The sequence below is a fragment of the Opisthorchis viverrini genome (genome assembly GCF_000715545.1).
Source record: "Opisthorchis viverrini unplaced genomic scaffold opera_v5_565, whole genome shotgun sequence".
Taxonomy (NCBI): domain Eukaryota; kingdom Metazoa; phylum Platyhelminthes; class Trematoda; order Opisthorchiida; family Opisthorchiidae; genus Opisthorchis; species Opisthorchis viverrini.
The window spans coordinates 54762-70466 of NW_008752229.1; the positions used below are offsets into that span (position 1 = coordinate 54762).

Consider the following 15705-nt stretch of genomic DNA (forward strand, 5'->3'; position numbering starts at 1 on the left):
TAATAAAAGGAATCACTGGATTCAGTCGATAAGATTGAAGAACCAAGTTTACCTAAAAAGAATGCACCTCTCTGACAATGACAAAAAAGTGGCAAACATTACATAATTTTGAAACGTTACGAAATTCATCATTCTTGGTTCTCTGGGCCTTTTGCTTACCTCGAGTCCCAAGTACATTTTCAAACCAAACATAAACAAACGCAATATTTCAATAGTGTTCATCAGAGACATAATTGAACAGAAAAACTCACCAAGAAGTCAGAAAAGTTCAGCTGAATGACGCAACCTAGTGGCTGCACAATAATCCATGTATAGCGCAGCCTGTTTGGATACGCATTTGGGTAACCAGGTGATGTTACATTTCCTGAACTCAACGTTGAACAACAGGCATAGAATGATTCATTCCTGGTCACTTCATTTTCTGACCTGTCTTCTGAATTGAACAAACGATTGTTAATGCATTTTACTGGCAAAGCATGGCCAGGTAGATAGGAATCTAAAAGCTCTTCAGAACCTTGCCCTACTTGGGCCTTTGGCAAACAGTTGTGGTAAAGTATGTCACACAAAACACTTTGTCACTTTATCATATACCGGTTAAAATCCGAATTTTCCAGGTGGGCTTGTGATATTGGATAATTTGCTAGAGATTTCTCAGAATATTCTCTGCTCCAGAAGTATGCCTCAGTTCAGATAATGACAATAGTACTGATAATACACACTGGCAGATGAAGGACATCAATTTCAGCTGTCTGATGGGAACAAGACCCTTCCTTTCCAATCTTCCTATATATAAAAATACAATCCACGCCTTTGTAGTATCGTAATTTTTCGAGATTTCCTCATCCTACATTTGCTACGCAGAAAAAAATTAACTCCAACTTATTCACCATGTTTAGTGCTATTCACCTCTTCGGATAGTGAACGTATTTCGGTAGACCAGAAGTTAAATGAATTCAAAACGGAATATCTATTCTAACTAGTAGTGTGTCGATATCAATGAAAAACAACAAGACACAAGGATTTGAATGCAATCACAGATAACTCCTACGCCTGGATATTAAATATGACACTCCTAAGACAGTGAGTGAGTAAGTGACGAAACATTTTGGCGTAAAAGGCGCACATTACTCACCGTTTTCTGGACAGCCTTGGATAAAAGTGTATACGACTGGTAATCGACAGTCAGATTTCTGGTAAACGTCAATATTTGCAAGGACTGTCATTTATCTGCAACCGCTTTACCGTAAACCATGCAAATTTTACTTCCATATGGTGAAACAGAAACACAGAATTTAGGCACGTGACATTCCGCATAGCACCCAGTAGTCATAGCTTGAATGTCCCATAACACCGTACCACACCAAGCATCGATTGTCATTCCACATTCTATTGGCCACTGTATTTAGCAACACAGTCTACTGTGCATAACGTGACATCCAAATAGTTTGGACTGAGTGGTTCACAACCCCTACAAAACGCTGTTGCTTGGTAAACCGAGGGCAGTTTTCAGCTCAACTCCTGTGGAGATATAAGTTATTTCATTTTTCTTTCTTCCCGAAGGTTTATGCGATGTTCCTTCAAATCGGTACTCACTTCCACTTTGATAATGCGCGTCCTACTCTTGTTTTTTGTTTAATTTTCAACTGTACTCACAAGCATTCTGACAATTGCAGTCATTATTACTACATGGATCGATGCAACATGTTCAAAATACACGGATTTTCAAGGAAAATTCTCAGTAAAATTCTTGTGCTACTTCAGCGGAACCCAATGGCCCCAACCAACATTGACAGTCTACAAGATGTGACTCAATTCTCTTTCTGCATGTATATGAAACAGCAACCACCGAAAACCTTTGTTGCAGCTGATCATCTAGGTACGCGCAACAATCTCTGTTTTTTTTTAACAGCGCCAGATCATGTATGATGCTCAACCACCGGCCCGGCCAAAACCTCTGCCATATGAATCGTGCAATTCGTGTCTGATTTCGTATGTGGACCCGCCACATAAAACGTTACCACCAAAATCAAAGTGAAACAATTTGCAGTCATATGCCACAACGCACGATACATCCGGCTTCATACAATTGTTACTTCCACGCTCCACGTACTCATTTTCGTTCATCCTTTTGGAACATTTAGAATCCTCAAGGCAGTCATTTGACTGGTCGAGCAAACGAACTCCACCTGGCGCGCTACACAGGCAGTCGGATAACGTCCTGCGTTTTTCGCCTAAAACAATTTCAAAACACTTTATTCGGCACCCATTTAATTCGACGTTTCATGAGTACTGTCTGTCAACAAATACGAGCAGGTATATCGTTAGAAATAATACTCATTTCGCTGCATGAGGCTCAAGCATCACCTATTGTCTGAGAAAACCGCACCAGCGCACTGTGCAGCTGTCAAACATTGTTAAATTACACGCCCCCGGTAAACAAAATCCAAGTGTGGTATTCACAAGCGTCCCAACATCGTCCCAAGAATTTGATGTCGTTGTGGTCCTCGTGAAAAGCTGAAATTCGTCCTAACTCATTCAATTGGGTCTGGAATTTTGACCGACCACAAATTACGGCTGCCCTAATGCGTATAAGCTCCGCATACGTTTGGACAGAATTACTGACAAAGGCAACCCATATGACAGATCTACACTAAACCACACGCTCAAACCGTCATCTTCATTTCCAGCCATCAGAGGTGGGAAGTTTCCTGATCAGTCATCTCATTTCAACTTTAACGTTGTTCACGATGGAGTTTACAGTTTCTGTTCGATTGAAACCTACGCTAAAATACTTAATCTCACGCCCAAAAACGTCTCTGGTTTGTTTTCCTTTTTTGAGTTAGTAAGGAGCGTGTTCAGGTTACCTAGTGGAATCAGAATTGTAGAGTGCAAATTTTGATACGAGCACGTATTTCAACCCATTTGAGTCAACTCACTTTGCGAATAGTTCGCCAAGTACCCGGGATTAAGAGTCCCGTCGTCGCTGGTCTGCAGTGCAACCAAAAGCGTTGCGGATGATTGAATCTGCGGGGGGTTTTCACTTCCAGTCCAGCTGCCGAACGATCCGGTGTCATTTGTAATATTCACATAGTCGTCCCCTAGCTGGAAACACATCAAACGCCAATTGAATTCTGAGAATTTCTGCATGATGAGATGTCGGCAGTCGCTATTGATTCATGTCAAAATTACATATGTTAACAACCTTTACCCACCATTTGGACGCAGGTTTTTAACGATAGAAAACGCAAACAGGCAGCCGTTATGCGACTGTTACTATTCGCGCTTCTCTCGCAAGAATCAATGCCACAAATTGAAATATTACTTATATACAGTTTAGCGCCAACGCACTTCCTGGTGTCAGACTGCATGCGAGGTGCTAAATTCATGGTGCTGAAAGAACTTTAGACCCAGGTGCTCTCAAATGGTACTTTAAATGCAAAAGGCACAATCATCAACCCATCGTCACGCACAACTACGCTACCTACTAAGACTCTGATGTCACCATCACCACAATTTTAGGGGTTGAAACATTTGCAGTCAAACTGCCCAGCTCAGAGAACAAGCCAAAGATCATAAACGCAGCCTATAATCACACGTACACCTCCGTGATTGATGAAACATGGTGGTAGATGCCAACCTGAATCTGCCTGTTTCCCTGGTGCTTTATTCTGCAGAAATTTTCAGTGGCTATATGAATTGTCTCACTACTCGACAATGCACCATCTCTCAAGTGTTAGCCCTTGAAAAATGCAATGTTTGTATCAGAATCAATGAGATCTAAGATACCCACGTTGACCACTGAATGTTTATCATATATCAATAGTAATAGTCCATAGAAAACTTCATTTTGAGAATTCTTCTTACCCGAAATTCGCGGAAATTCAAGCGAAGAGAACAGCCTTGTGGTACGTCAATGTTAAAGGCCCAAAGCAAATCTCTGGGATATGGCTGCGGGTAGTTTGGGGAGGTGATGACACCTGCTTGAAGGTTGGTTGTGCATACTCCGACTGATTTTCTCTCGGATACTGGTGATTGACCGCAAATGGAAGTATTTTGACGAAATTATATTTGGTGGCTGGTAGATCAAATGGTTTAATGGGCAAAATTATATATATATATATATATATATATATAATGCCCAATATTTTAGGAACTTTTTTTTTGTGTGAAGAATGACTTATCACAACTCAGTTGCAATCATTTGAGGGAAAATATGTCATCCACGGTCCAGTGAGTTTGGCTACGAGTTCCAAACCGAACCATTAACCTGCGAGATAACTAGAAGGATCAGTGGCTAACGTGAACAAATGCGGTGAACAAATGCGGAAAGGAGATTCCACAACGACAAATCAGAAGACATTATGGCCCACAAAAATGCGAGTGATTTTTCCGGACACCTGTATGGAAATTGGTTTCCCGCGGTCATTTATGGGGATCAAGTATTTTCATCGAAAAGCGTTTTTCCCTCAAGCAAGCAATGGGAATGACAGACTCCTAACAAAAATGACAAAAAAGCTTATGAAATGTAACTCGTTAAATAACGTTCCATGTAATCAGCATACGAGGACTTTTGAAAACTAAACAACTATACCTGGAACGTTTTTCACGCTGCCAACCCAAAATACCTCTGCGACCAATTTTGCGTGCAAATTGTCGACAAAGCAGTTCTTTCAAAGCAGCTCTTTTAGTTTGATGGCATGCGTGTAGATCTGTGCATTCATGACTAGGATGAAATGGGACTGATTTGCTAGTGGAACCTGAGAGCAGATATTTCAGTGTATTGTGCCAACAGAAATGATGGCGCTGAAATTCAACAATGGTGGTGGTTCAATAGTAAAAATGAGTCATTTCAAGCAATCTCCCGAGGGTTATACAAAATGTAACAGATATTGCACAAATAAGAGATTTGTGGAAGGTGGACTGATTGTTTCGTGGGAATGTACATCAAATCAAGTCGGAAATAATTAGAAAACAAAATACTCTCACCAGCTCTCACCGGGAGCCAGTACGACCAAAATGTAAACAAACTGCTCCTCCAAGAAAATCATTTTGCTGAAAATAACTCTCACATACAGATGTCCAGATATATGGATCGTAAGGCGTACATTTGTATTTGTCCAATCAAAACTTTCGGGACTTAAAGCAATTTTGATTGAACAACTGACTACATACTGCCATTGGCGAGCTCTGAAATATGCATTCCAGTTGATCTCTTTCTACTGTAGGCCAAACTGAAAGCAGTTTTCTCAAATTTCATGTGAAAAATTGATAACGTAGAATTATCGATGTGGAAAACTGGAAACTGACACACTGTATTGCGTACTTCGAACTCTGGTATGTGTGCTGGAGATTACTAGCTTATTCATTCGACTAAGTTTGACGAAACACTACACTGCTATTCCTTTCGGATGATTATCGGCAAAATTCACCATCAAGGCCTTGTGAGAAGCTCCAAGCAGCAACTGACTTCTACGTTTCCACCATACCAGAGGGCACTGTGGTCCTAACGATTCCAATGAATGCAGATCACTTCAGGTGTCTCCGTGAACTTCGAATAGTTAGCCTAGAACTCAAAACAGTGCATTTAAGTTGCACTAACCTCAGCAACATCAACAATAGCTGGATTCGAGCGTGAGATTACTCGGACTTCATGGTGGCAGATGACATAGCGGTCCTTTCACCTTTACATCTCGTTCATGCCAAAACGTCGAAAATTTTCGTTCTGCTAATGTGGATAAATTTCCAAAGCCTCAATTACTTGGTATTAAAATATACAACACTTTCTTTCAAACTGCTAATAAAGTGACGGGGTCTCATAGATGAGGTCCGTAAAAGCTGCGAGACACTTTTTTGTGAAAGGGTACAACTAAGAGATCGTTAGATAAGTTGTTTTCTGTGCCTCACCAGCCCTACGGTGACGGCCATTAACGAGTCAGTTTTGTAACCATACACCATTGTTCGCGGTTGGTCTGTGTATTCCTAGTTGTCTTGAAGATCCTCAAATAGTTACACTCCGCCGAATTTCTAACTTTGTTCAAAAGTGGACGAAAATCATACAGTCCTTCCCCGGGAAATGTCTCCAGAACTGCCGTATCTTTGGAAATATTCGGGCTCTTGATACGGGCATTAAGGATTTTATACCTGAAGTTTGATTGAATATGCTTCGCCAAGGATGGCATATTTAATGTGGAAGGAAAATAGCTAAACAGACCGCGGTGAATCCAATTCACGGCCTCAATTCAAAAAGGCTTCTGATGTCAGCGTACACATTTGTCCGTAAATGTGTCTGCCAAATGCGAAAGGAAAGTAAGATGATCTTTCGTCACTTGCTCACTCACTGTCTTGGGAGTGTCATATTTAATATTCAGACGTAGGATTTATCTGTGATTACATTCAAATCCTTGTGTCTTGTTGTTTTTCATTGATATCGACACACTACTAGTTAGAATAGATATTCCGTTTTGAATTTATTTAACTTTTGGTCTACCGAAATACGTTCACCATCCAAAGAGGTGAATAGCACTAAACATGGTGAATAAGTTGGAGTTAATTTTTTTCTGCGTAGCAAATGTAGGATGAGGAAATCTCGAAAAATTACGATACTACAAAGGCGTGGATTGTATTTTTATATATACAAACAGGCTGCGCTATACATGGATTATTGTGCAGCCACTAGGTTGCATCATTCAGCTGAACTTTTCTGACTTCTTGGTGAGTTTTTCTGTTCAATTATGTCTCTGATGAACACTATTGAAATATTGCGTTTGTTTATGTTTGGTTTGAAAATGTACTTGGGACTCGAGGTAAGCAAAAGGCCCAGAGAACAAGACTGATGAATTTCGTAACGTTTCAAAGTTCTGTAAGCAAATCGCCCGAATCTCTAACACGGGAGAGATTCGCGGATCTCAAGTAATCAGTTGCATAAACGTTTCCAAATGATGTCCAGTCAACAAGTTTCCAATTTGTTTCAAATGGTAAACTGAAAGTAATGCGCGACTGGAATGTTGAATGTCAGTACAGGAACCAGAATGAATTGTGGACCATGTCGGCAACCTCAAAGTAGATAAACAAAGTTTGCGCATGTAATTCGGTTATAAGGCGTTTATGAGTGATAATTTAAGAACCATCGATTATGCCGGCCATGCGCCGCTCTGCTTTAAAACCTTGTCAGGTTTTGTATAGGGTTTTCGGAAAACTGATAGAAGAGTTTTTCCCTGAGTGAAGTTAGTGCATTGAGGCAAGGAAGCTATCTATTCTCATAGAAACTCATAGGTATTGTCGCACATAGGTAACGCCATGATTCGTACTTTTCACGCTAGATCCCTACATTCAGAAAAAGATAGCATTCACACACTTCCGATTCCAAAAGGAAGGCATCTGAAAAATTGCTCTTTATTCCAAACGCTGTGCTGTTAAATTATAAGATAATTTCACTAGTTCAGTGACCCGAAGTCAGACAAACACTACCACATTTTTTCTTACACTCGCTATGCTCATCCAGCTCCATAGTTTTTGCATTTTGTCATGTTGATTGAGTCGCGCCGAAATTGTATGCCGGAATAAATCATAGTGTACATATACACGAGGCCATGAAACTCTGCAACAATTCTGGTTGATCCCAATGACTGCTAGAAATAGTATAACTGTCGAACTTACGAGAGTTTTCTATGATACACAACGTCACTGAGTTAGGGAGAAACACGTTGTTGAATGCCTGTATATACACATGAATAAATATACACATGTAAACAAGTTTCCGTTTCGACGACTGGTTAATAAGTGCATTATTCATTACCAGTTCAACTGAGGTTCTAACGGTGTGCAATTCCGAACACATTTAGTTTACCAGATTTGTTAGCCGAAAAGACGTTCCGCGGGCTAAATCTGTCAAAAGAGACAGATAACTGAAGAGCAATATAGTGATTCTAATTTTATCAGATTATAGGTTGGCCATGAGGGTATCTCTATGTGTGACAACTACCAAAAAGCCTAAGCCAACTGCTCTCTTAGAAGACACAATTCTGGAGATTGCGATACCCTGATCGAAATAAGCATTACCACAGCACTGTTTTTAAATTCCTTACATTTTAAATAATCTTCTTGCATGTGCGGAAAATATCGGACTCTGGTTGGATTGTGGGTGCGTTGGACAACCCAACTGCGGATTCTGTGACCACTCGCCCTCGGCCGATTTCACGCGGGAAAACATATACGTCCGTTACCGGACGTCTTCTGCAGTTTTTTTATGTAGATATTAGCGTGCTCAAATAGTCGATTAGGTCACCAGCAACTTAGGCATTTGAGTGAAATTTCTTGCTGGGAAATTCACATGTTCTAGTTTATATATTCCCGTGCCTGGCACCCCAGACGACATCCAACCTGTACTGCTCGTTCACTGATTAACTTTCAGCTCGAACGGAATTTTGATTTCGTGAGCGTGTATAATGTATTTGGAGATGAAATGGGAACCGTGATAGATCGATGGAGTGGGACAGAATTGCCTGCATCAGTCCAATCAACGAGCAACGCTCTGCGAATATACATGAAAACGGATGGTTCAGTTGCACACAAGGGTTTCGCAGTAAAGTACCAAACAAGTGAGCAATGTTCCATCATTTATTACAGCACACAAACTGTTGTGAACAATGCAGACCGCGTGTTTGTAGGTGACGCACCTCAATCCCCATGGCCCGTTTGCATTTGGCGGTACACGATTGGAACAAACGCGGTTGATTTGGTGGATAAATTGTTGTGCTGCTGTCTGTCGATTAACAATGTTATCGCCGTGTGGGCAAGCATAAGGTGTTTTTCAGTATAAGTAGACTTTTTCAGCATAATGCTGAATTTGTGGACAAAATCCTAAAATGTCTTGAGAATGTGGTGGACGTAAACACATCGTCAGACGATGCTTAACAATGTGCCCTTTCCCTGGGTAGTTAGGACGGAGTTTGCAATTAAGTTCTGTCCTTATTAACTAGCTCATGGACATGGTGCATAATGGGGTTCCGTTCCTGACCATGTTTCAGAAGGATAAACATCTACAACAATGAACGCGTTCGTATTTTCACACTTTTTGTCAGAATGCCCGGACGTTTTACTATTTCCATTGGTGACTGAGTTTACACATTTTTCACTCTAGTTTGTGCCAAGTTAATGAAGATGGTGTGCAGTAGACCACGAGCTAGTTACTTTAGCAAGATTCATTCGAGTTCAGATTGCTGAAGGAAGGCAAAAACGAATGAATCATACTGATTGTACTGCTGATAAAATGCTCGTCACCTCAAACGTACTTTACGGCCAAATGCTGCAGATCCACCACAGGGGCGTTATCTTGTATTGGCTTTCTGGTTTTTTTCCGGTTTCCTGTTCGAAGGGAAGACATTTTTGACTTCTAACTTCTAGTCGAAATTGTTCTGTGAGTTGCTTAATACCGCATTAGCCTTTGACAGATGTGCTGTTTGTTGCACAACAAAGAGTTAGGCTTGTGTTATCGGTCCAGCTGAACGCCAGCTTGTGAATTAGTTATTAAGCGTCATGAAGGTTGAATGAATGAGCATGTTGGGCCGAATATTCCAAAGCGCCAGATCCGTAATGGTTCGTAACCCATGTATAATTTAGGCCCACAGAGAAAGACTTCACATCCACTTTCGTACCCGGAGTGGATCACTTCCATTTGTGGGTAACTTAAGTTATACGTACAACAAAACTTGCGCCGAGTCGCAGAGCACCTGGAGAGCCAGGAGTACACCATGCTCACATTAGTAAATCCATGATGACAATCCAGCGAACCCTTAAAGTTCTGCAGCTTTCAGTGTGGATCAATTGAATGAGTACATTTGCGGTTATGGTCGGAGCAAAAAACGGCAAACTGCTAGCACGTTTGCTTATTTTCGGGATGACGGAGTGTGGTCTTCCGTCAACTTAGTTGTGACACTGTCTGCCCAAAAGGTAAACATCACAGTAGCTAAAACTATCAAATTTCGCGTTGAATTAAAGTCACTATATTTAGAGTACATTACTCACGCGATTCCTCAACTTGTGACTATGTGAAACCGCAATTTACTTTTCACTTGCTGTACTTATTTTAGGAAATACAAAGTGCAGAATCAACTCTGACCGCCCCGATTCATACATCGAATCTTATGGTTATGCTTTGGGCTACCCGGAAAAGTTGAACCTGACATGGCACATTTCGCAAACAGAAGGATGTACAATTCGCATAGACTTCAGGAAGTTCAAGGTATGCACAATGGAAAAACACTCAGTTAGCGGATGAGACTAAATCGATGCTCATGACGACCGCAAACTTGGATCCATAGTAGGCTGATAAAAGACAACTTGAGTAATTTCGTACATAGGAAACCTGGCACTTGGAGATTTTGTCTCATTTTGCGTTGCAACTAAAAATTGGCGCAGTCGATTTTCAATGGTAACAGTTGTTTCTAGACCAGCAGACGAAGGTATAGCACCGACCGGTACAGAAACTTGCTCAAAGCCTTCAAAAGAAGTGTTTTCTTTCGAGCCCATCGTCACAACTGCTGTGATTTTCCCATAAGTAGTATCCAACAACTCAACACGATTGGGTTTTGTGATTAAGCCTAATATTGTCAGTAACTCGCATACTGCACTTAGATAATGAGCACTACGCAGGTCGAGACTGGTCTTTAGTTACAGAGCAAACATCAGAGAATTCGACTGGAACAAACCCAAAAGTAGGAACCACATGTTTGTTCCGACAACTTATCAAAAGACGTCACACAAAACCCGAGACGAACAAGCATTCTGTTCTAATAGAAAGTGTTTTGAGGGTGTAACTTTCAAGATCTCTGCCTTATCACTGAAATGTTCAACGTTCAACATGAAGCTAGATAAACGTTGCCAAATTTTTGTTGCCAAACGAGCGAACTAAGTTCTAGACTAAGCGCCGTTTTGTAAACTAAAACCAAGTTGGCATGGTTTTGGAGCCATACTAGCAAACAAAGTAAGCGAACGATTGTAAATTGAAATAAAATAGCAAGTTTCACTGGATTCTTTCACGCTGGCCAAATTGTTGCAGGTCATGAAACTTGTTCAGTAAAATTTTCGTTTTATGAACATCCAGCTGACAAGGTTGATTGTGCATTATTACTTCACTGCAATGATGAAGACTATGTGAGTGGGTGTAATTTGCAACTGAATTATATCGTAACTGGCTACTGCATGAGCGATCGCGCCACGCATTAACTCTGGTGTATTTCATTAGATTTAATTGAGTACTCGAGCCTTCCTCATAAGCGAAATTGTGGGTAGTTGCAGACTCTTAACCAAGCGTTTTGCCTATTCTTTTATTTGACATTGACTACGTGATCCCTAGTTTCCACCCAAACAGTTCGTCGTACGCGTCTGCTTCTTCTTGATGCCCACGTATTTTCATTCTTCTTGTCCGATTCAGCTTGGTGGATTTGGGAATTTTCTGGGGGTATACCATGGACAACGGCATGCGAGTAGAAGTCTTACAATATGGGCTGGAAATACATTGCCACCGTCGGTTGAGTCAACAAGCAACAAACTAGTGGTCGAGTGGATCAATGATGGCTTGGACAGAAGAAACGAGTTTTCTGCGCATTACAGTTCTGGTGAGTTCAACTCTTAAATAAGGTAGTGTCTTGTATTCCTAATGAGGCTAACATAGCCCGTTTATGAGCACAACTGCCCACTAGAATTGAATAACGCAAACTGTCGGAACTGAATGAGGAATCGTAGAAGATTGCCCTATTGATGGAGCACCCTGTCAGAAACCGCAGCGGCTTTTGAATAACCTAAATAAAAATATGAAAAAGTGTTCATGTGTGAGTTCCTCACAAACTTTAAGGAAATCAATGTCCATTCTGAACATCACCGCTGTCACACGATTAATACTCACCCGTTCAAACTAAACATAGAGTTGAAAACCTTTATCATTCCCACCTAAATAATTGTGTCTAACGGCCGTAATGGTGACAGCTACTGAACAGCTAAATGTTGATGTTTACTGTGATTGCCCTAAAGACAACGAGAGCTTTATGCTCGTCCAGCTGAACATCATTGAATTTGAACTTCTTTAGGCATTTTCCCCTCGAACTTTAACACCATGGACTATGGCACACTATAGTTGGACTGGTGGCCTTCGAAGGTGCACGAACTCTCGGGAATAAATTTATCGCTTACGCTGATTCAAAGACGCCTAGTATTCTGGTAGTATGATTGCGATTTCCGCGATCAGACAATTTGATCCGAACACGCTTGTGTGTTGACGTATTGGTTTGAAGATATTTCACGCCGAATCTACCTGCTGCTGGGAGAACGTCGCAGTGCACATTCAGAAATTTTTGGAGTCATACTATTCTACAATACTGCCTCAATAAAACGTCAGATGCTCTGCTATATTCATATTTATAGTGGTATATAGGCACAAGATAGTGCACATTGAGCCTCTTGATATTAGTGAATCGAACAAATTGAATAGCCCTAACGGTGTCTAAAATTCAACGACGCCATTTGTATTGATTTCAGAAGAAGCACTAATTGAACATCCTGGTAATTGTGTATATATTGACTGACACTGTTATATATTGGAACGTGTACGATCAGCGACCGTCCAAGAAAACAAGCGCAAAAATTCCCAGCGTAGACGCTCCCCCGACCAGCTTTGGCATAAAGTAAGGAGGAAAAAACGGTCATCAGGAGAGGAGCTGTTACTGTCTCAACTGAAACCAAAGCACTAAAATGGCCAATGAGAAAAAAAGCGCGGTGCTCTCGAAAACATGCCCAACATGGCGAAAAAATAAAAAATCAATTTTGGGGAAAAACTCGTCGTTAAACCAAAAAGCGTTAAACCGAAAAGTGATGGTTTCTGGAAGCCATGATATTCCCAATACCTTATCTTGAGTGTAGAAGCAAGTGCCAAATTTTTTATAGGATCAATTTGGAAAGGAGCCGCTTTGACGCCTGCAGCCGTCCTTCCATTTTTATGGAAACGTTTTGGTTGCCCACCTGATGGGTTCCGTGTAACCTCCGACCGCGTCTAATCAGGCATGATCGCCTCAAGTTCAAAAGTTTGGAGAATAATGTGTGGTAGCTCGATCGGGCGTGATGGCACTCCTGCGGCAAAAGTCTTGGAAGCGTTCCCAGCTAAACAGCAATCCATTATTTTACACTAAAGTCTTTCACAGCCCGTACAGGCTGAAGATTTGAAACAGGGCATGCAGAGGGTTATTTGTTGCTGCCGGGACGACGGGCACAATTTTCGGCTACTTGAATAAAGCCTTTAACAAGATGAGATAGGCCCCGCCATCAGCACCGCGATGTGTAATCCAAATGGAACCGGGTCGAGGATCGTCAGGCTCGAGGCCAAGATGCAGACTGCAGGCTTGGAGGAATTCTTGCGACTTGTTCATGGTATCAGCAGTATCTTTCATTCACTGGGGTATACAAACAGTAGGCTTACATTTGGGCAAATGATTTCATCCAGTGTATCACAGGATAACCTGGATCAAACAGTTTCAGGACCCAAAACACAAAGAGTTTGGCACCATAACATATTCTTCAAGCATGAGACAGCCGTTAGTGATGGACAGGGAAGCTGTCACATTAATCAATCCCTTAGGATCAAATACCATTAGTAGCTTTTTGGAGCTGAGCAGGGACTCGAGTTTGCGGAAGACATCTTGACAGTGTTCTGACCAAACCTGATGCAAGTCTGTTTTCGAAAGTTGACTGAGCGGTGACCGGCTACTGTGCAGTGCAGGCAAAAATACCGAATGGTAGCTGATAAGGCTCAAGAAGTCGGCATCGGTTGAATTGCTAGTACGTTCTCGGGGTAGGGGGTCTTGACCAGGGGCATCGAAAGTAACCCACTATATTTAACGGTAGTCATGAAGATCTGGCAATTTTCAGGACGGAGGCGATGACTATTGCGCCTGAGGCGTTGAAGCACCATATCGATCTGCGTGCGCAGTTCATCGAGAGAGTCGGCGACAGTTAGCACATCGTCTACACAGCGGCCAGACTTGGAATGCCGGGGAGGATGGTGTCCATCAACTACTGAAAGATCGAGGAGGACCTCTTTATTCTAGACAATTGTATAAATATAGACATTTTGTGCGTTGTTCAACGCGTATAGGGAGTTCGGCGCAACCGCAATCTGCAGGTAGGTAATAGCTTGGCGGTAAACGACCACCGCTCATAATGATGAAAAAAATCATCGGGCAGCGGCAGCGGCAGCGTGTAGTAGTGCCGTGAGAGACTTGCGTTAAGACCAGTTGAGAAGTCAGCACAAATGCGGACTAACTCAAATGGGCTTCTTCGCCACGACAATTGAGGCTACCCATGGGGAACAAGATACTGTAAAGAAGGCGTCTTGTTGTTCGAGGCGGCGGAAGTCTGCGTTGACCCGTGGCAAGAAAACACACGAGACTGGTATCTTGGGACAAAAAACTGAGTGCTCCTCGTCGAAGTCAAATGGTTGCTTATGTGGGGGATCAGCGACCGAGGCCAAGCTTGAAAAGTTCGGCGAAGTAGCGAATGATACAGCATTAATGTAGACCAACGTATGTCGGACCAACCGCCTTGCTGACGGAACTGAATGAGATATTTGCATGACCAAGAATATCGTACCGGTCAACGCCAAAGAGATTCAGTTTGGCAGGGGTCACGTTACATGACCCGGTGAATGTCGTTCCCCAAAATAAGCACCGGAGGTCTCCCAAATTCGTGCCAAAACTTCTCCGATATTATTGTGATATCCGAAGCAGTGTCTGACTGCAGTAAAACCGGACAGCCGTCAATTGGGATAGTGAAGAATTTTCTGTGAGATGGGAAATTGACTTGAAACGTTGCCAGCGGACTCAAGGCGGAGCCTATTATTTTGGAATTTGGGGACATGGTTGCTGACTGGAGACGTCGTGGGATGTACTGTTCTGTGAGATGGGACATTGACTTAAAACGTTGCCAGCGGACTCAAGTCGGAGCCCATTATTTTGGAATTTGGGGACATGATTGCTGACTGGAGACGTCGTGGGATGTACTGGAGGGGTGCGACTAACGGTATCTGCCTGTGTGACACACTGTCTTGCATTGTCGACATAGGGGTTATTTTTATCGGTCCATTTGACAAAGTTCCAAGCTCCACAGTGCCCGAATGAGGGCTTCCTTTGGACGTGCTGCTGTCTTGAGTTGATTGTACCAGAAAGCACCGAAACAGAAGACAACGGGCCACTTTTTGGAGAACCAGGGGGTTCAGAGGCCTGGCAGACCACATGAACCTCGGAAACACCTTGACCCCTGCCTGGACACAAATGGTATCATGCGGTATTTTGGACTACCGTTCGTACGTATCAGCAATAACGTTGGACGTCGCTAAAGGGACTTGTTCAGGACGGTTGATTAGATGCGCTCATATGTATGTGAATAAGAGGGTCAAGAGGCCACACATATGGATGAAGTATTTTATTTGATCAGTTGTGAGTGACTTCAATTTGAAACGTTCGCATTTACGTAACAATGAAAACATGCGTCAAAATTTCGTCTGACTCGTTCGTAACCAAGTTTAGATACCGGTATCACGTTTGGAAAAGAGAAGGTCGCTCCGAGAAAGTCATCACCTTGTCATCTATTGATTTGTCGCATGGGTTTTGCGGTAGAATCAGATCGCAGTACTGTCTTTCCCTGCTGAGCCTAGTCTGCAAA

General features: G+C 42.1%; 2 protein-coding genes across 2 annotated transcripts; one reads left to right on the plus strand and one right to left on the minus strand.

Annotated features, from left to right (window-relative positions):
* Positions 1-254: 254 nt before the first annotated feature.
* T265_15519 (hypothetical protein) lies at positions 255-4023 on the minus strand (the record flags this gene model as incomplete). The annotated part of the gene is made up of 3 exons (XM_009178477.1): positions 255-433; positions 2937-3141; positions 3865-4023. Coding segments are annotated over 3 exons (543 nt in total), but the record flags the coding sequence as incomplete, so codon positions are not given.
* Positions 4024-8367: 4344 nt separating this feature from the next.
* T265_15520 (hypothetical protein) lies at positions 8368-11631 on the plus strand (the record flags this gene model as incomplete). Its single annotated transcript, XM_009178478.1, has 3 exons — positions 8368-8597; positions 10089-10240; positions 11432-11631. Coding segments are annotated over 3 exons (579 nt in total), but the record flags the coding sequence as incomplete, so codon positions are not given.
* Between the last annotated feature and the right edge of the window lie 4074 nt (positions 11632-15705).